Source organism: Mus caroli, unplaced genomic scaffold (assembly GCF_978045245.1).
Source record: "Mus caroli unplaced genomic scaffold, Mus_caroli_1 scaffold_13, whole genome shotgun sequence".
Lineage (NCBI taxonomy): Eukaryota > Metazoa > Chordata > Mammalia > Rodentia > Muridae > Mus > Mus caroli.
Window position 1 is genome coordinate 120,204,900 of NW_028227268.1, and position 19,799 is coordinate 120,224,698.

The following is a 19,799-nucleotide window of genomic DNA, read 5'->3' on the forward strand; positions in this document are numbered from 1 at the left end:
CACCCGTGTCCAAAGCCCAAGTAAACAATTACACAAAGCGAATGGTTGGTCTATGTCCCTTATCATCAGACCCATAAATAACTCTCCCCGGACCCTCCCGATCTAAGTGTCATGAGTGAGTCCCTGGCATTACAGGAAAAACCTTGCTATGGGATCCATTCTTTTACCTCCCCTTTTCTTCTTTTCCCCTTTTTTGATTTTTTTTCCCCAGGTTTTCGAGACAGCTCTCTCTGCCTTGACTGTCTTGGAACTTGCTCTGAAGACCAGGCTGGCCTGGAACTGAACTCAGCGATCTACCTGTTTCTGCTTCCTGAGTACTGGGATCAAAGGCGTGCGCCTCTATCATCTGGTTTATCTACATTTCCTAGAATGTACTTTCTGGCATGGTGTGTGGTAGTCGAGGGTTGCCTTGAACGCAGGAGATCCTTGGTCTCAGCACCACCACGAGACAGACTCGTGTACTTTTTTTTTTTTTTTTTTTTTTTTTGGTTTTTCGAGACAGGGTTTCTCTGTATAGCCCGGGCTGTCCTGGAACTCACTTTGTAGACCAGGCTGGCCTCGAACTCAGAAATCTGTCTGCCTCTGCTTCCCGAGTGCTGGGATTAAAGGCGCGCGCCACCACCGCCCTATGCCTCTCTAAGTGTATTTCTAACAAGCAGCCTAGAGGGTATAATGATAAAAGGCACAGTTCTATTTGTCCATCTGACAAACTCGGGACTCACTTCCAGTCACACTGCGTTTAGTGGCCGTAACCCTGTTTTACACAACAAAGATGCTTTTATATTTATTTATTCCCTTCTAATGAGTGCTAACATAATTTCCAACTTTTCAACATGATAGCTTCTCCAAGTAATGGTTCTCTCTGGAAGAGCTCATTCGATCCACTAATTGTGGCTCGTTAGTGCCACACTCTTTCTTTAGGGTTCCTGGTAAACAAAGGACCCCGCAAAAATTGTGCCCCCCACCCCTCTGAGTCTCTCTACAACCCAGGAAGCCGAGGTCACCCGGCCGTCGGTCCTGACGAAGAAAGGGGGCTTCCAAGTATCTGCGCGCACTTTGATGGTCGCCGGGTTTAGGTGCACGCAATGCAGGGGAGTCGAGGGGCGAGCGCAGGTCCGGCGGGGTGGGGCCGAGCTGCGCGCGACCCTCGGCGCGCTCCGGGAAGTTGGCCGGAGCGACCGCTCTGGTCACCTCGACTGCGGGCTCTATGACACCGCGCTGGCTGGCGGGACAGGGAGGAGTCTGCGGAGAAGGCGGAGACCGCCCATCCCCGAGAGTGTCGGCGCGGACTTCTCGCGGAACCCTGTCGCGAGCTTAAGCAGATCCCGCGCTTGCGCGCTGCAGCGGTGGCCAGAGGCGCGGCGGGCGCGAGAAGGGGGACCTAACCAGTGTGGAGGCTGGTGTGGCCTCAAGCCCTCCGCCGCCATGAGCGGGACCTTAGCGAAGATCGCGGAGATCGAAGCCGAGGTAAATGGCGCAGCGCGCGCTTCCTCCTGGCCCTTCTGCGGCGCTGCCGCTCCTCGGGTGTTGCGTCCGCGGTGTCAGGGCCTGGCTTCCACCCCTGTGCCACCTGCTGCCATCGCCCCCGTCCCAGTGCAGCCCCTTCCCTCAGTTCTTCGGGCCTGGGCTTCTCAGCTCCCATCCGCCAGCTCCGTCTCTGCGCAGCCTCCCACATCCCACACCCAGCACTTGGCCAGCACTTGCTCCGGTTTTCGGCGCATGTCTCGACATTATTTCGGGTTTTCTTGCTTTTTCTCTGAGCCACACGACTTCTGTCCCTCCCAGACTCCGTGACCCGATCACGGGCTTTGAGGTCCTGTCCCGTTATTCCTTGTCCACTTGCCACTCACTGATGATCCCCTTTTGCACGCCGTTGGTTGTGACGGTAAAGTCTGGAAGTAAGTAGATTGTACCTGGATGGCGGGTCATCCCTGAGACCTTCAGGGCTTTTTAAAGTCCTAATGTGACAGCCTTCTTTTAGATCGGGTACAGTAGAAACGAATCAGGAGATGCATTTTAATTCCCTCTGTGGATAGGAATTCGAATGACCTTGGGTCCTTTAACTTTGGGTCTCGTTTGTTTCTTTTGTGGTGAAGAAAATGAAAATGAACTGGATGGTGGGGAGAGGGAATTCAGTTTATTTGTGTGTGTGTGTGTGTGTGTGTGTGTGTTCAGCATTACTTAGGGGAATCGTTCTGTTCAGTCATGGTTTCTGGGATTGAGTTTAGGTCTTCCAAGTTTGGCAGCAAGTCCACTTGAGTGTGTCCATTTGGCCCTGGATTTTTTTCCCTCTCTCCCTCCCTCTACTTCTCTCCTTTGTTTGGAGACAGGGTCTTGCTACATACCTCTGGATGTCAGGGATCCCATTGTGTAGATCAGGCTGGCCTTGAACTCAGACAGATCTGCCTCTGCCTCCAGCGTGCTGACATTAGCCAGGCTTGAAGTTTTCTTTTTAAAAAATACTTAGTTGCCTGCACCCTCTTCCCCTGAAGCAGTATTTCAATAGTCAGTTCGTTCACCTTCACCTCTATTGTGGGTTTCTAAGGATAGAAAAAAATACTTAGGTGGAGCTCAGGAGGCCGAGGCCAGTGGAACACTAATGAATTCGATGCCAATCTGGTTTACATAGTAAGTTGTAGTACAGTTAGGACCACATAAAGAGACCCTGTGTTAAGAAAAATTAAAATGGTTACACTGACATTAGAAAGCCAAAACCTGTCCTCAGCTTCTGGGAGCATTCAGGACTTTTCCCCTGGAACACTGCAGAGTTTATAGCTGTGATTCTTCCCTGATAGATGGCTCGGACTCAGAAGAACAAAGCCACAGCTCATCACCTTGGCCTGCTTAAGGCTCGCCTTGCTAAACTTCGAAGAGAACTCATCACTCCTAAAGGTGGCGGCGGCGGGGGGCCAGGAGAAGGTTTGTAGTTCCATGTAATATGTGTGAATATATAATATGTGTGTATAAAATAATACAAATATCTAATGTGTGTATGTGTGTGTTATATATTCATATGCCCATAGACAATTTTTTTTTCCTTTTAAGACAGGGTCTCACTGTGTACTTCTTATCCTGGAACTTAACTATAAAGTCTAGGCTAGCAGTGAACTTCACAGAGTCCATTTGCTTCCCAAGTGCTGGGCTTAAAAGTGCACACCACTGTGCCTGGCTTCCAAGAATGTATTTCTGTGTGTTTATGTGCATAGGAAGACCAGTCCTTTTTTTTTTTTTTTTAAGATTTATTTATTTATTATATATAAGTACACTGCAGCTGTCTTCAGACACTCCAGAAGAGGGCGCCAGATCTCGTTAAGGATGGTTGTGAGCCACCATGTGGTTGCTGGGATTTGAACTTTTGTCCTTCGGAAGAGCAGTCGGGTGCTCTTACCCACTGAGCCATCTCACCAGCCCCCTTTTTTTTTTTTTTTTAATTGAGGTAGGGTCTTACTTATCCTGAAACTCACCAGTTCAACTAGACTGGCGATTCATCAGTCTCTGGAGACCTGCATGTAATCCAGCAATGGGATCACGGGTGTGTGCTGCTGCTGCAAGGCGTTTACCTCTGGGCGTTGGGAACCCACAATCAGGTCCTCATGTTGTGTGGCAGGCACACTGATTACTGAGCTATCTCCTAGCCCAATTTTTTGTTTTTGTCTTTTGAGACAGGGTTTCTCTGTGTAGCCCTGGCTGTCCTGGAACTCACTCTATAGACCAGGCTGGCTTCCAACTCAGATCTGCCTGCCTCTGCCTCCCGAGTGCTGGGATTAAAGGCCTGCGACACCACATTAGGTGTGATTAATGTTTTGAGCTGGGCAGTGGTGGCCGGTAGTGAGAACTAGAGGGTAGAGGAAGAAGCCTGATAGTAACTTCTAGCTTATGCATGCGCACACAAACACACAATCTCAAAAGCTATGCACATACAGTACTCCGGAATGAGGCTGGCGGATTGCAAATTCCAATCTTCCAAAGTAGTCTAGGCTATGTAAGTATATCCCATTTCAAAAAATCTGGTCACGGGGGGAGTGTATTGGGGACTTTTTGGATAGCATTGGAAATGTAATTGAGGAAAATACCTAATTTTAAAAAAAAAAAAATCTGGTCACACCATTCCCAGGGATCGGATAAAATCCAAGCCAGAGTCAAACACAGAGCCTCAAATCTGTATCTCGTTTTTTGTGGCTCTGTTTGAGACACTCACTGTGTAGACTAGGTGACCTTAAGCTCTCACAGTGCCATCTGCCTCTGCCTACTCTGCCTACAGAATGCTGGGATTAAAGGTGTATACCTCTAATTCTGGCTTTTCTTTGATATTTTTAATATTTTAAATTTATGTATGGGCCAGGGATAGTGGTATATGCCTTTGATCCCAGCATGTAGGGGGCAGGACAGCCAGAGCTACATAGCTACCCTAACTCAAAAGAAATAATTTAAAAAACAAAATAAAATAAATGTGTGAATATGTGGTTACTAATTGTATGTGCACCAGTGCTTTCAGAAGGAGTAAAATCCCTTGGAATTGCATGTGTAGCTGCGCATGCTAAGAACTATGCATGCATGCTTTGTGAAGAGCCATCTCCAACCCCTATGCTATTTTGTGTATGTGTTTTGCCTGAGTATATCTTTGTATCACCTATGAAGTACCCCTGGAGGCCAGAAGAGCATAGTGTATCCCTCAGGTACCCGGAGACTGGAGGTATAGAAGCTTGTTAGCTATGATGTAAGTGCTAGGGATTGAGTCTGGTACTCTGCAAGAGCAATCAGTGCTCCAGCCCCAGTGTTTTATGTTTTTGAGAAAGGATCTTAGTCCATGCTGGCCCCTAAATTTCTGCTTCCTGTTTTTTACCTTCCAAGTGCTGTGACTACAGGCTTGCTCTACCATGCCCCGATAACCTTCAGCCCCTCCTCTTTCTCCTCCTTTCTTCTCTTTCCTTTTCTTTCTCTCTTTCTTTCTTTCTTTCTTTCTTTCTTTCTTTCTTTCTTTCTTTCTTTCTTTCTTTCTTTCTTTCTTTCTGAGACTGGGTTTCTCTGTATCCCTGGCTGTTCTGAGATCCATCTGCCTCTGTCTCCTGAGTGCTGGGGCAAAGGCACTGCCTGGCAGATGAATTCTTTTGTAATCTTTGGGCCTTAAATATTATGCAAAATTGTTATAATTAAAGTGATAAAGGATTTCTTTGTTTTAGTCAAGTACTGCATTAAATTGAATTGTGAATTTCATGCTTGAGCTGTATTTTAGAAGTTAGAAAACCAGACCAACAACAATATGAAAAGAATTAGGTGAAGTGTACCATACCCAAGGATAACATCTGTGTTTTTGATGATGTTTCTTACTGTTTTATAGGTTTTGATGTGGCCAAGACAGGTGATGCTCGAATTGGGTTTGTGGGTTTTCCATCTGTGGGGAAATCAACTCTGCTAAGTAACTTAGCAGGAGTGTATTCTGAAGTGGCAGCCTATGAATTCACTACATTGACCACAGTGCCTGGTGTCATCAGATATAAAGGTGCCAAGATCCAGGTGAGTAAGATTTTTCAGGCCAAGAAAGGAAGAAACTCGTTGTTTTCATTCATTTAGGAAGTGCTTTATTAGTAGCCCACAGTATGTCGGGTCTGTCTTTTTATTTAGTAGGCCCTTCATCTCTTAAGAGTTATTACACTTGCCAGGTGTGGTGGCGCACGCCTTTAATCCCTGCACTTGGGAGGCAGAGGCAGGCGGATTTCTAAGTTCGAGACCAGCCTGGTCTACAAAGTGAGTTCCAGGACAGCGAGGGCTACACAGAGAAACCCTGTCCAAAAAAAAAAAAGTTACTACACTTAACAATAAAGTTATTAGAGTGAAATAGGGCCCATGAAAATATTTGAAAAAAAGGGTCTGCTTTTTCATCTGACATTGAGGGTAGAGCATCTGAGACAGGGCTTTATATGCACAAAATGACTTGCAGAATCGAGTCTTTTTCAAGAAAAGGTCTTTTTAAAAAATTCTATTATTTATCTTTATTTTATGTTCATTGATGTTTTGCCTGAAGTTATATCTGTGTGAAGCTGTAAGATCCCCTGGAAGAATAGCCAGTGCTCTTAACTGCTGAGCTATTTCTTCAGCCCAAGAAAAGGTCTTATTATATAGTAAAGGTTAGCCTTGGTTTGTCCTCCCAGGTTTGTCCTTGCTGCAGCCTGTGAAGTACTAGAGTTCTAGGTATGCTGACACTACACTTGGGTTGTCAGTGTCTTGACGTTAGTGTGTGTCCTAGTCATAGTTTCTGTTGCTTGGATGGAATACCATAACCAGTTGGAGAGGAAAGGGTTAATTAGGTTTACACTTCCACATTGTAGCCCATCACTGAAGGAGGGCAGGGCAGGAACCTGCAGGCAGTAGCTTATATAGAGGTCATGGGTGGGTACTGCTCACTAGCTCACTCTCCATGGTTTGCTCAGCCTGGTTGCTTTTTTTTTTTTTTTTTTTAAAGATTTATTTATTTATTATATGTAAGTTCACTGTAGCTGTCTTCAGACACACCAGAAGAGGGTGTCAGATCTCATTACGGATGGTTGTGAGCCACCATGTGGTTGCTGGGATTTGAACTCTGGACCTTCGGAAGAGCAGTCGGGTGCTCTTACCCACTGAGCCATCTTGCCAGCCCCTTGGTTGCTTTTTTTATTTTAAATTATTTTAATCTTATTTACATGGGCGTTTTGGCTGCATGTATGTCCGTGAGGTAGTTGGATCCCCTAGAACTGGAGTTATAGACAGTTGTGAGCTTTCATGTGGGTGTTGGGTAGAGTAGCCAGATGAGCCGTCTCTCCTGCTTTCTTATAGAAGCCAGGACTACCAGCCTAGGGGTAGCTCCTTCATCAGTCACTAAGAAAATGCCTTACAGTTGGATCTTTTGGAGGCATTTCCTTGATTGGGGTTTCTTCCTTTCAGATAATTCTAGGTTGTGTCAAGTTGCCTAAGACTAGGCAGCACAACCAGAAAAGTAAAAATACATTCAACATGGCTATCATGTGCTTTTTGTTTCGTTTTGTTTTTTAAAAAAGTTTTATTTTTATGTGTATGAGTACACTGTAGGTGTCTTCAGACACACCAGAAGAGGGCATCAGATCCCATTACAGATGGTTGTGAGCTACCATGTGATTGCTGGGATTTGAACTCAGGACCTCTGGAAGAGCAGTCAGTGCTCTTCACCGCTGAGCCATCTCTCCAGCCCTACCACATGCTTTTTTTGTTTGTTTGTTTTTCTTTTTTTTTTTTTTAAAGATTTATTTATTATATGTAAGTACACTGTAGCTGTCTTCAGACACTCCAGAAGAGGGCGCCAGATCTCGTTACGGATGGTTGTGAGCCACCATGTGGTTGATGGGATCCGAACTCTGGACCTTCGGAAGAGCAGTTGGGTGCTCTTACCCACTGAGCCATCTCACCAGCCCTTGTTTGTTTTTCGAGACAGGGTTTCTCTTTGTAGCCCTGGATGTTCTAGAACTCACTTTGTAGACCAGGCTGGCCTCGAACTCAGAAATCCGCCTGCCTCTGCCTCCCGAGTGCTGGGACTAAAGGCGTGTGCCACCACCGCCCAGCTCAGAGCTCATGTTTTTGCTGGCCCTGGGAGTTCTCACCCTGCCACCCTGAGGTTATTGCAAGAGCTTTTGTTCTTGCTTCACTGTGGATTCTGGGGATCTGAACTCAAGTCCTCCTGGCTTTCTGTTTTTGAGACAGAGTGTTTCTGTGTAGCTCAGCCTGGCCTTGAGCTTGAGATTCTGACTTTTCATCTGTTGTGGGAGCTACATCTGGCTTGATGTGAGTTTCTGTGAATTTATTAAGATGGTATTTGCAGGGCTTCTGAACTACTGTTTCCTTTTCAAAGTCAGTAGATGTTTGAAAAAGATCTGCATTCTAATTCTCAAGGTTTAATTTTATTATTAGATTTATTTGTGTGTGTATTTTCCCTCATGTGTACCTGTGTACCACTTGAGTCACAAGAGGGTGTTCAAATGGAGTTACAGATGATTGTGAGCCACCTTTGGGTGCTGGAAACTGAAGGAACCATGTCTTCTCAAAGAGCAAGTTCTCAGTGCTGAGGCACCTCTCCACCTGTACTGTTACAATGTTCATATATGGGTTTCAGAAGCCAGCATGTTCCTTTTCTGTCCTAATTGTAGCTCTCAGTGCTTTTGTTCAGTACTTGTGTTAACTGGATTTCTAATGAAGAGCTGCCCTTCACCCATTTATTCAAGAAGTTATATAAATGTTGGGTTGTGGATATTTTGTTTCATGTGTTATAATTCAGTGTTGTACATACTCATATTTTAACAGCTTTGACCATTAGAAAGTTTTTGTTTGCCAGGCAGTAGTGGCACACGCCTTTAATCCCAGCACTTAGGAGGCAGAGGCAGGCGGATTTCTGAGTTCCAGGACAGCCACTCCTACACAGAGAAACACTGTCTTGAAAAAAACCAAAAAGAAAAAAAAGAAAGTTTTTGTTTGTTCCGTTTTATCTTTTTAGTTTTTGGAGACAGGGTTTCTCTGTGTAGCCCTGGCTGTCCTGGAACTCTGTGGTCTCAGTCATACAGGGCATAGAGGTCATCTAGACTATTATACCTCTGGCCTCGTTGTGGTAGATAGTAGAGCTGCTGGCCATGTAGATAATGCAGAGGTTACCTAGATTATTAGCCACCTCTGGTCCTGCTTGTGTGAGCTTGGTATGGCCTGGTCCCTTAAGATAACACACGGAACACCTAGGCTGTTAGCCACTTCTAGTCCCAACCTTAGTGGCAGAAAATAGGTTATCCATTTTTTCCTTTGAAAAGACAACCCTGGGATTATAACATTTCTGGGTTCCCTAGTGTTATCTGTGAGTTCAAGAACCTTTGTTCTCCCAACACAAAGAAAGGTTGGACTTAGTTGTAATTTTAGATAGTAGAGAAGTCCTAGTATCCAAGAGGACCCTAGTGAGTGTGATCGGTCTCTTCGTGTTTATAGCTGGTTTTCCCTTTTGCTCCCGTTCTTCATCTTACAGCTCCTGGATCTCCCGGGTATTATTGAAGGTGCCAAGGATGGGAAAGGTAGAGGTCGTCAAGTCATTGCAGGTCAGTGGTCTGGGGCTAACCTGGGGTATCACAGATAGCTTCTGTTGGATAACACTCGTTTAATACCCCACTCCTGGAAGTTCAGGCCATTGCACACGTGTCATCTTCATTTTTTTCCCCAGCATGATCTTTATTCAGTAGAGATCCTTAATTTGTAGTTCGCCTCTAATATATTTTACACTTATTTTACATGTATTATTTATACAAATTGCTTTGGCTGCATGTATACATGTGAACCACATGTGTACCTAGTACCTGGGCGGCCAGCATTGGCAGTCTCCCCCTTGAACTGGGTTAGGAGGCCGGCCACTGTGCCCAGCAGTTTAACTTTGATTTTTAAAATTTTTAAACTCTTTTTGACATCAGTTCTGGGGATCAAACTCAGGTCTGGATGTTAAGTACTTTACTTACTGAACTATCTCCCCAACCTCGGGAGTTCTTATCCTTGTCTTTCCGTAGGTTTTGTTGATACAATTTATATTTACTATGTTAATAGTGGCTTGTCTGCATGCATGTGTAGCTTAGGAAGTCAGAAGAGTGCATCAGACCCCTTGGAACTGGAATTGTGAGTGCTAGGAAACAAACCTAGGTTCTTTGCAAGAGTAATAAGTGCTTTCAATCATGGCGTCACCTCTCCATCCTTGGCACTTAAGAGTCTTTTTTTTATTTTTTGGTTTTTTCAAGACAGGGTTTCTCTGTGTAGCCCTGGCTGTCCTGGAACTCACTCTGTAGACCAGGCTGGCCTCAAACTCAGAAATCCGCCTGCCTCTGCCTCCCAAGTGCTGGGATTAAAGGCATGTGGCACCACTGCCCGGTGGCACTTAATATTCTTAATATTTATAATGCTTTTAGTTTCTGTGACAGAATATGTCACAAAAAACATTAAAGGGAGAAAAGATTTAGTTTGGTTTAACAACATCTTATATTAGTCAGGAAAAGAGGTGGAGGGAAAGAGAAAGAGGGTGAGGAGGGGACAGTCTAATAAATACACAAAAAGATTCAACATTGTCAATGCCACCATCGATAGAAGTCATTAAACACTAATTAGTAATACCACTGACTGTTGGTAAGGATGTGAAGTACTTGGGAGGTTTTATACACTGCTAATGGGAATATAAACTTATATAAACACCTAGATGACTGTTTAACAGTTTCTAATATTTGTGATTTGATGCAACAGTTTCACTGCTATTTGTCTAGGAAAAATGAAAACTTATTCACAGGAAGGCGTCTATATGACTGTTTATAGCAGTCTCAAATGTCCCTCCATAGGTGAATAGCAGGTTACTATTCAGTTATAAAAGAAACAAGTTGCTGATATGTATACAATGTGGTTGAATATTAAGTGTCACCAGGTAGTGGTGGCGCACGCCTTTAATCCCAGCACTTGGGAGGCAGAGGCAGGTGGATTTCTGAGTTCGAGGCCAGCCTGGTGTACAGAGTGAGTTCCAGGACAGCCAGGGCTGCACAGAGAAACCCTTTCTTGAAAAAACAAAACAAAACAAAACAAAGTGTCAGAATAAAAGATTTGAGCAAAAAAGATGAGATTTTATTCCATTTTGTGAAATTCAAAAACATATAAGCTACCTATAGTGATAGAAAGTAGAAAACTGATTGACAAAGGATAAGAGATGTGTGCAACCTTCAGGGGTGACTAAGAATTTTGTATAGATTTTGACTGGCTTGTCTTTCTCTCTCTCTCTCTCTCTCTCTCTCTCTCTCTCTCTCTCTCTCTCTTTCTCTCTCTTTTTCTCTCTTACTTTCTTAAATTTTGTCTATTTTTTTAATGCATGTGAGTATATCACCACAGTCCTCAGGGCATTGGATCCCATTACAGATGGTTGTGAGCCACCATGTTGGTTGCTGGGAACTGAACTCTAGACTTCTAGAAGTGTAGGCAGTGCTCTTAACTGCTGAGCCATCTCTCCAGCCCCCACTGGCTTGTTTTTGACATAGTCTCACGTAGCCTAGTTGACCTTAATTTGTTATGTAGCTGAGCCTGTCCTGATGTTTGTGCTGGGATTGCAAGTGTCTGCTGCTATAACTATCTTGACTATCCTGCCTATTGGGGTGATTATATATCATTAAATCACCTGCTCAACAGCTACAATTTGTTCTTGTAAATGGTAATTCAATTTGGTTGATTAAATTATGCTGAGTGAGGGCTGGAGAGATAGCTTAGTGGTTAAGGGCAATGGCTGATCTTACAGAAAGGATCCAGGTTGGATTCTCAGCATCCATATGGCAGCTTGCCACCCTTGGTTTCCAGTGTGGGAGGAGTTCAAGCAAACACTAATACACATTAAAAATACTGTAATTATTTTAGGGTTTGTACTTATAAAACATGTTTCTAAACTTATTTATAGTTTATTATTTGATATGTATCTTTCTTTTGATTGTCTTAATCATATATAAAAGATGGGCCAGTTTTCTGTTCCAGGTGGTTGTCTGATGACTTTAAAACATAACTGCAAATTAATAGCTAATATAAATATTTGGAAATCTTAATCATTTTATATGTATATAACAAGGAAAAACCATCTCTGCCAGGGGCTACAAACACTTCTGTTTGAGTTTTAGATTCTATTTGACGCTGTTTGTATTCAACTTAGGGTATCATTTTTACCCTCAGTGGCCCGAACGTGTAATTTGATCTTGATTGTTCTGGATGTCCTAAAACCCTTGGGACATAAGAAGATAATTGAAAATGAGTTGGAAGGCTTTGGGATTCGCTTGAACAGCAAACCCCCCAACATTGGCTTTAAGAAGAAAGACAAGGGAGGCATTAATCTCACAGCCACTGTAAGTGGGGAAGGTAACATGGGGCAGATGTATTGACTGAGGGATTGGAATGAAAGGTGGATTCAAGTATGCAGAAATGGATAATTTGCGAATTTTCTGGCTTTTTCCTGTCTTTGTTGAGATCATTCTGTGACCTTTCAATAACTGGTAAGAAAGACAAGGTTAAGACAGGAGTCATTCCCAGATTTACTTTTCCAACTTTATTTCTTCGTTTTGGTTCTCTACTTAGGGTGGTGCAGGTATTTGGAACAACATGACTACTATGCATTAGTTGCCAATATGTTTCTGTTTCATTTATTTATCCTGATTTTATAAAGCACTGAGCACCAGAGGCCAAGGACTATTTTAAGCTATGGACAGTGACAAAGGGAGGGAGGATGTAGAGGGAGGCTTAAAGTGGTTATGGACCCTCGACCCTTGTTTTTGTGTAAGTGAACAGTTACTGAGGAAATAGTAGACAGAAATTTAAGATGAAGAGTGAAATAGGAAAGTGAGCAGGCTGTTTGTCCCTCCTCCCCAGATTGCTTGTGTTTCAGGTGGGCCTCAGACTTACAGTGTAGCTGAAGATTACTTTGAATTTCCACTTTACCTACTTCTGCCTCTTGAGAGCTAGGGTGACAAGTGTGGCCCAGGCTAGCCTTGAACTCACAGAGGTCAGCCTGCCTCTGCCTCTCAAGTGCTGGGATTAAAGGCCTGTGCCACCGCACCTGACTTTGGGGCTACCTTGAATAACAAGATTACCTAAGTGATTGATAGTTGGTACTGAAGCTAGGACTCTCCCCTAATGACCTGTTCTATGTCATCAGTCATTGTCAAATTCTGAGATACTGAATATCAGACTTCAGTGTATGAATTACAGGGAATGGGCTGGGATACAGGACACAGTTTAGCACATTACACACCTACCTATGAGTTTAGAAGGTTTTTTTAGAATATAGTAGTTGTATTCTACTATAAATTACTCTCATTCGGGGCAGTGTAATGAGTTTAAATTTTAGCCAGAATTTTGTAGGTACAGGGCTGGGATATAGCTCAGTAGGTAGGATGGTTGCTTAGCACGTACAGAACCTTGGGTTGAATTCACATTATTCACAGAGCATGGTGGTGCATGCCTGTGGTCCAAGCTCTTGGGAATTATAGTTAGGAGGATTAGCCTTACTCTTGGCTATTTGGTGAATTTGAAATCATTCTGAAAAAGAAAATGTTCATTCAGGCTGGGCATGCTGGTGCATGCTGGTACATGCCTTCAGTTCCAGTACCCAGCAGAGGGCAGTTGCTGTCGGGAAGTTCCAGGTCCACTGGAGCTGCATAATAAGACACTGTCTCAGAAAGAAAAGGACATGCTTCCCTGTCCTCCCTGATTTGTCATTGTCTACTCTATCTGTGCAGTGTCCTCAGAGTGAACTGGATGCTGAAACAGTGAAGAGCATTCTGGCTGAATATAAGATTCATAATGCTGATGTGACTTTGCGTAGTGATGCCACAGCTGATGACCTCATTGACGTGGTCGAAGGAAACAGGTACTTAGTGCATCTTTGTGACTGAGTTTAAAGCTTTTGAGGGAAACAAACACCAGGTCATGGATCTGGAAGATGTGGGTCAATGTCTTGTACAGATGTGTGCTGTTGTCTTGTACAGTGAAGTCTTGAGTTCTTAAGCTGACACATGCAGGTTGGTCTTCATTTCTAATTTCTTTCCTTCCTCTACAATTTTATTATTATTATTTTTTAAATTCTTTCTTTTTTCTTTGTTTTTTGATTTTTGTCTTTTCTCTGTATAGCCCTGGCTGTCCTGGAACTCACTCTGTAGACCAGGCTGGCCTCGAACTCAGAAATCTGCCTGCCTCTGCCTCCCGAGTGCTATGCAGTTTTATTTTTAAAGTTTTATTTATTAATGTAAGTACACTGTAACTGTCTTCAGACACTCCACAAGAGGGAGTCAGATCTTGTTACGGATGGTTGTGAGCCACCATGTGGTTGCTGGGATTTGAACTCAGGAACTTTGGAAGAGCAGTCAGTGCTCTTAACCGCTGAGCCATCTCTCCAGCCTCCCTACCTCTGCAATTTGGTCAATAATGATAATGTTTCCTGTTTCAATTACTTGCTGTGATCTATGCTGTCTCTTCAGCTCTGTCAAGTGGTTGTTGAAGAGAGGAGTCAGTTTGCTCTCTTCAGTTGCCCAGTTGAGCAGTCGTTTAAGCCATCTTGCAGAAATCAAGAGAGCACCAAGATGTGTCTCCCCCATGCATCCAAAGTATACATGGCTGAAACCTTGTTCTATGAAATACCACTACTGTTAGCACTTGAGTAATTTAAACCAGTGGTGTTGAAGTTATTCCTCACATTTACAGAGAATCTTCTTTTTGTTTTTATATGAAGAATTTGACTTTAACTGAAAATAAATGCTTTGGGCATTTTAAGTGAAGCAACTAAATCTGAGAAGTTGCAGCTAGCCTAATTTTTAGTAGTCTTAGCTGTGATACTGATAGGGCTAGAGAGATGGCCCAGTGGTTAGGAGCACTGACTGCTCGTCCATAGGTCCCCAGTTCAATTCCCAGCAACCACATGGTGGCTCCCAACCATCTATAATGAGTTCCTGTGTCCTCTTCTAGTGTGTCTGAAGACAGTGGCAGTGTACTCATAAATAAGATAAATACATCTTTAAACATTAATTAATTAATTAATTAGTTAATTTAAAGGCACATATCTTTAATCCAAGAGGCAGGTAGATCTTTGGAGTTGGAGGCCAGCCTGGTCTCAGATTGAGTTTACCAAGAGCTGGGACTATTATAATTCAGTGACTCGGTGCTAGCCTACCATACACAATGCTCTGCTTTTATGTGGATGTTTCTGGACCTGAGTGCAAGTGCCAAGGAGGCCAAACAGGCCAGAGAGGGATCCACTGGAGTTCGAGGCATTAGTGAGCTATCCAGTTTGGGTAGAGGTCTTGTGAAGGAGCAGCAGGTGCTCTTGACTGCTGCACTCTCCCCAGCTCCTTGCATTCCTTTCTGAAGAGAACTCAAAAGGTATATTCAGTATTATTTTGTGTGTGTGAGAAAGCAACAGAGATGTATTTGTGAGTGTGTATACGATGGTCACGTGGAGGTCAGAAGACAGCTTGGTTGAGTTGGTTCTTGCACCTGGAGTCTCGGGCCTTAGGCTTGCCTGGGAGGTGCTTTCACATGCTGCTTCCTTTGAGCCTTGATGATGGTTGCTTTGGAGAGCCTCTGATTTGTGGCTCAGGTGAAGGAACGCCAGTGGTAGTTACTGTTTTGTCAGCAGCCCAAGTTAATAACTTTTCTTCTCCTTCCATAGAGTTTATATTCCCTGTATCTATGTATTAAATAAGATTGATCAGATCTCCATTGAGGAGTTGGATATTATCTATAAGGTGCCTCACTGTGTACCCATCTCTGCTCATCACCGCTGGAATTTTGATGACCTTTTGGAGAAAATCTGGGACTATCTGAAACTAGTGAGAATGTGAGTCTTTTTTTGTTGTTGTTGTTTTTTTTTTTTTTTTGAGACAGGGTTTCTCTGTATAGCCCTGGCAGTCCTAGAACTCACTTTGTAGACCAGGCTGGCCTCGAACTCAGAAATCCACCTGCCTCTGCCTCCTGAGTGCTGGGATTAAAGGCGAACGCCACCACTGCCCGGTGAGAACGTGAGTCTTAATGATAGCTTTCTGGGATCTGTAAGAAAATGGCTCTTTTCTGGAGCTAGAAGCAAAGTGCTTCCTATAGGCTGTTGGTCATGCTGAGGGCTCTGTCCTGAGCCTGGAGATCACCCTGGCCTGATCGCAGATAGAAGGGTGGTTTATGTTTAGCTCACGCAGACTTTTAAGAAGGCAGCAACCCAGGAGGTACAGAGACAAAGTTTGGAGTGTTGACGAAAGGATGGACCATCTAGTGATTGCCATATCCGGGGATCCATCCCATAATCAGCTTCTAAACGCTGACACCATTGCATACACAAGCAAGATTTTGCTGAAAGGACCCAGATACAGCTGTCTCTTGTGAGACGATGCCGGGGCCTAGCAAACACAGAAGTGGATGCTCACAGTCAGCTATTGGATGGATCACAGGGCCCCCAATGGAGGAGCTAGAGAAAGTACCCAAGGAGCTAAAGGGATCTTCAACCCTATAGGTGGGACAACATGATGAACTAACCAGTACCCCGGAGCTCTTGTCTCTAGCTGCATATGTATCGAAAGATGGCCTAGTCGGCCATCACTGGAAAGAGGCCCATTGAACTTGCAAACTTTATATGTCCCAATATAGGGGAATGCCAGGGCCAAAAGAATGGGAATGGGTGGGTAAGGGAGTGAGGGGGGAGGGTATGGGGGACTTTTGGGCTAGCATTGGAAATGTAAATGAGGAAAATACCTAATAAAAATATATGAAAAAAAAAAAAAAAAAAGAAAGAAGGCAGCAACCCTAATGTCTTTTCTCTGTTTTAGTTACACCAAACCGAAAGGCCAGTTACCAGATTACACATCTCCAGTAGTACTGCCTTATTCTAGGACTACGGTGGAAGATTTCTGCATGAAGATTCACAAAAATCTCATCAAAGAATTTAAATAGTAAGCATTGTGGGCATGTGGCGCCTCCTCTCCTTGTGAGTTTCTGATGTTTTTCATAGTGTTGATTCTTAGAGGAAGCAAACCAGGTAACAAATAGGCTTCTGAAGGGATTTGTGATTTCTCCATATCTCTTCTTGTGACTGTAGCCCTGGCTAGTCTGGACCAGGCTAGCTTTGAGTTTACAGGTCACTGGGGTCTGCCTTCCTGTCCTGACAACTGGGATTATGGGTGTATACTAACACCACTGCCCTCTTCAATTCAAGAGTGTTTGGTGGGACTTAGGTTTCTGCCTTGCCCTCATTAACTCACCTTCCCTTTGGCAGATATTACTAGCTTTAGAGGCTGGGGAGATGGCTCAATGGACAAGAGTGCATGCGCTGAAAACAAGAAGACCCTGAGTTCAGGCTGGGCGGTGTTGGGGCACGCCTTTAATCCCAGCACTTGGATTTCTTTTAATCCCAGCAGGTGGATTTCTGAGTTCAAGGCCAGCCTGGTCTACAAAGTGAGTTCCAGGATAGCCAAACCCCGTCTTGAAAAAAAACAAAAAACAAACAAAAAAGACCCGAGTTCAAATCCCCTGCTGTCACATGAAAGCTGTGCATGCCCGACATGCCTATGAGCCCAGCATTAGATATAGGTGGAGGTTGCAAGCTTGCTGGCAAGCCAGTTTAGCTTTTGCTTTATTCACTTATTTTATGCATATGAGTACACCACCATTGCTCTCTACAGACACACCAGAAGAGGGCATCCGGCCCCATTACAGATGGTTGCTGGGAATTGAATTGAGGACCTCTGGAAGAAAAGTCCGTGCTCTTAACTGCTGAGCCATCTCTCCAGCCCTCTGCAGAAGCTTTAACTCACTTAACTGCTTAGACACACCTTTCTAGCCTGCTTTGCTTTTGTTTTTGAAACATGGTTTCTCTGTGTAACATCCCTAGTTGTCCTGGAACTCACAAAGATTACCTGCCTCTGCCTCCTGGGTGCTGGGATTAAAAGCATCTTTCACTCCTGGCTCAGTTGGTTTAAACTAATTGGCTGTTGACTGACAGCGATCCCATGACCCAGTGTGCAACACTGCTTCAGCAAGTGTCTTTGACTGTTTGTTTATTCTGATGTATTTGGAAGAGGGCTTTTGTCTGTTGTAGTTCTGTACCTTTTAAGATCCAGGATGCTAATTTTTTTTTTTGGTTTTTCGAGACAGGGTTTCTCTGTGTAGTCGTGGCTGTCCTGGAACTCACTCTGTAGCCCAGGCTGGCCTCGAACTCAGAAATCCGCCTGCCTCTGCCTCCCAAGTGCTGGGATTAAAGGCGTGCGCCACCACGCCCGGCCCCAGGATGCTAAATTTGATAAGCTGGCACCTAGGCAGTTAGGGAAGCAGCTGCTTGTTACAGCCACTGACTCTTTATTCCTCTCCATACAGCGCTTTGGTCTGGGGTCTGTCTGTGAAACATAATCCTCAGAAAGTGGGTAAAGACCATACATTGGAAGATGAAGACGTCATTCAGATTGTGAAGAAGTGAAGGCCTCCTCCCATGTGCTGGCTGGCCGCAGCAGTGCTCCTGCTAAGCCCCTTCCTCAGCCCCTCTGTCCTTGGCAGCCTCTGGATTGGGGTACAGGGGTTGATATGGAGACTTCCCAACTGAAACATCACTTTTGTTTTTCTTTCTGAAGATGGGGTCTTATGTGTTTCAGGCTGGCTTTGAACTCTTTGCAGCTGAGGCTGGCCTAGAATTCCTTTCATCAGCCTCCATCTCTGAAGTGCTGGGCTTACCACTGTGTACCTTTAACTCCTTAGCAACGTCACTTTCCCTACTTTGGTGTTACTTCTATTGAACTGTATAAAGAACCTGGTGGGCCCCTTGGCCATGTGTCATTATTCATTGTCAGGTTTGCTGTGGGATGAGGTGAATGAGGAAATAAATGCCTGCTCAGTCATAGGAAATGGGACAGAGAATGGGACATGTGGTGTCCGTTTGTCCATTGGTAGTGTGCTGTAATGATAGACTTTCGCCTGGGTTTGGCTTTCTGTCCTTTCAAGTGGTCCTTCTCTCTCATTGGAGAGAGGAAGGTGTATTAGGTAAAGTTAACTGCAGATTTTCTCCAGCACTGGTCTGTTGAGGCTAGAGTCTATGGATAGCAGTTGAGTGGACTGCTGTGATGAGGGATTTGAGGTGCAAGTTTTCTTTTTTTCTTTTTTTTAATATTATTATTTTATTTTATTTTTTTGGTTTTTCAAGACAGGGTTTCTCTGTGTAGCCCTGGCTGTCCTGGAACTTACTCTGTAGACCAGGCTGGCCTCGAACTCAGAAATCCGCCTGCCTCTGCCTCCCCAGTGCTGGGATTAAAGGCGTGCGCCACCACGCCGGGCTTATGTTATTTTTTAATTAGTTCTTTTCTTCATTTACATTTCCAATGCTACCCCGAAAGTCCCCCAAACCCTCCCCTCCCACTCCCACTTCTTGGCCCTGGCGTTCCCCTGTACTGAGGCAGATAAAGTTTGCATGACCAAGGGGTCTCTCTTTCCAGTGATGGCCGACTAGGTCATCTTCTGATACATATGCAGCTAGAGGCACGAGCTCCAGGGTACTGGGTAGTTCATATTGTTGTTCCACCTAAAGGGTGAGGTGCAAGTTTCCTATTAGCCCTTTCTGATACCCTCTTTTGCTGTGTCTGAAGTGTGTATGTGTATATATATATGTATGTATGTATGTATATGTATATATGTATAGGCAGAGGCAGGTGGATTTCTGAGTTCGAGGCCAGCCTGGTCTACAAAGTGAGTTCCAGGACTGCCAGGGCTACACAGAGAAACCCTGTCTCAAAAAAGAAAAAAAAAAAAAAAAGAAAATTACTCAGTTTTGTGAGCCTCAGTCCCACTGTGTAATGCGTGGAACAGTGGCATTAACTTTTAAGGTTGGGATTGCTGGTATTAAGGGGAGGGTTTTGGAAATTGCTTAGCACAGTGTCAGTCGTAGGAAATATTCACTGTGTGGTGGTTCTTGTTGTCACTCAGCCTGTTTTTGTTTTTGCTTTGTTTTTTGTTTTTTTCCTGAGACAGGGTTCCTCTGTGTACCCTGGCTGTCCTGGAACTCACCCTGTAGACCAGGCTGGCCTCAAACTCAAGAGATCCGGCCTGCCTCTGCCTCCCGAGTGCTGGGATTAAAGGTGCCCACCCACCATTGCCTGGCTGGAAGATTATTTTAGTGTGGTCTGATGATAGCGGAGGCCTTGAGAAAGACAGGAACGGCTTTGTAGCAGAACAGACTTTGCTGCTTCTGTCTCAAAGGAGATGAGCGAGAGCCTTCAGAAGTCTGAGAAAGCTGTGGGCCTTACCACACA

At 44.3% G+C, this 19,799-nt stretch overlaps 1 protein-coding gene across 1 annotated transcript; it reads left to right on the plus strand.

Annotated features, from left to right (window-relative positions):
* The first annotated feature begins 1,315 nt into the window (after positions 1 to 1,315).
* On the plus strand, positions 1,316 to 18,322 carry Drg1 (developmentally regulated GTP binding protein 1). The gene is made up of 9 exons (XM_021176031.3): positions 1,316 to 1,467; positions 2,796 to 2,919; positions 5,339 to 5,514; positions 9,008 to 9,077; positions 11,710 to 11,879; positions 13,269 to 13,399; positions 15,194 to 15,361; positions 16,338 to 16,460; positions 17,881 to 18,322. The coding sequence occupies exons 1-9, from the start codon at positions 1,426 to 1,428 to the stop codon at positions 17,978 to 17,980; spliced, it is 1,104 nt and encodes a 367-aa protein (XP_021031690.1). The 5' UTR covers positions 1,316 to 1,425; the 3' UTR covers positions 17,981 to 18,322.
* The last annotated feature ends 1,477 nt before the right edge of the window (positions 18,323 to 19,799 follow it).

What these genes read in the sequence shown, in the direction of transcription:
- Drg1 (XM_021176031.3), top strand. Translation starts at nt 1,426, where the DNA reads ATGAGCGGGACCTTAGCGAAGATCGCGGAGATCGAAGCCGAG. An exon ending in TCGCGGAGATCGAAGCCGAG is followed by an intron (nt 1,468 to 2,795) that starts GTAAATGGCGCA and finishes CTTCCCTGATAG; the next exon opens with ATGGCTCGGACTCAGAAGAA. An exon ending in CGGCGGGGGGCCAGGAGAAG is followed by an intron (nt 2,920 to 5,338) that starts GTTTGTAGTTCC and finishes ACTGTTTTATAG; the next exon opens with GTTTTGATGTGGCCAAGACA.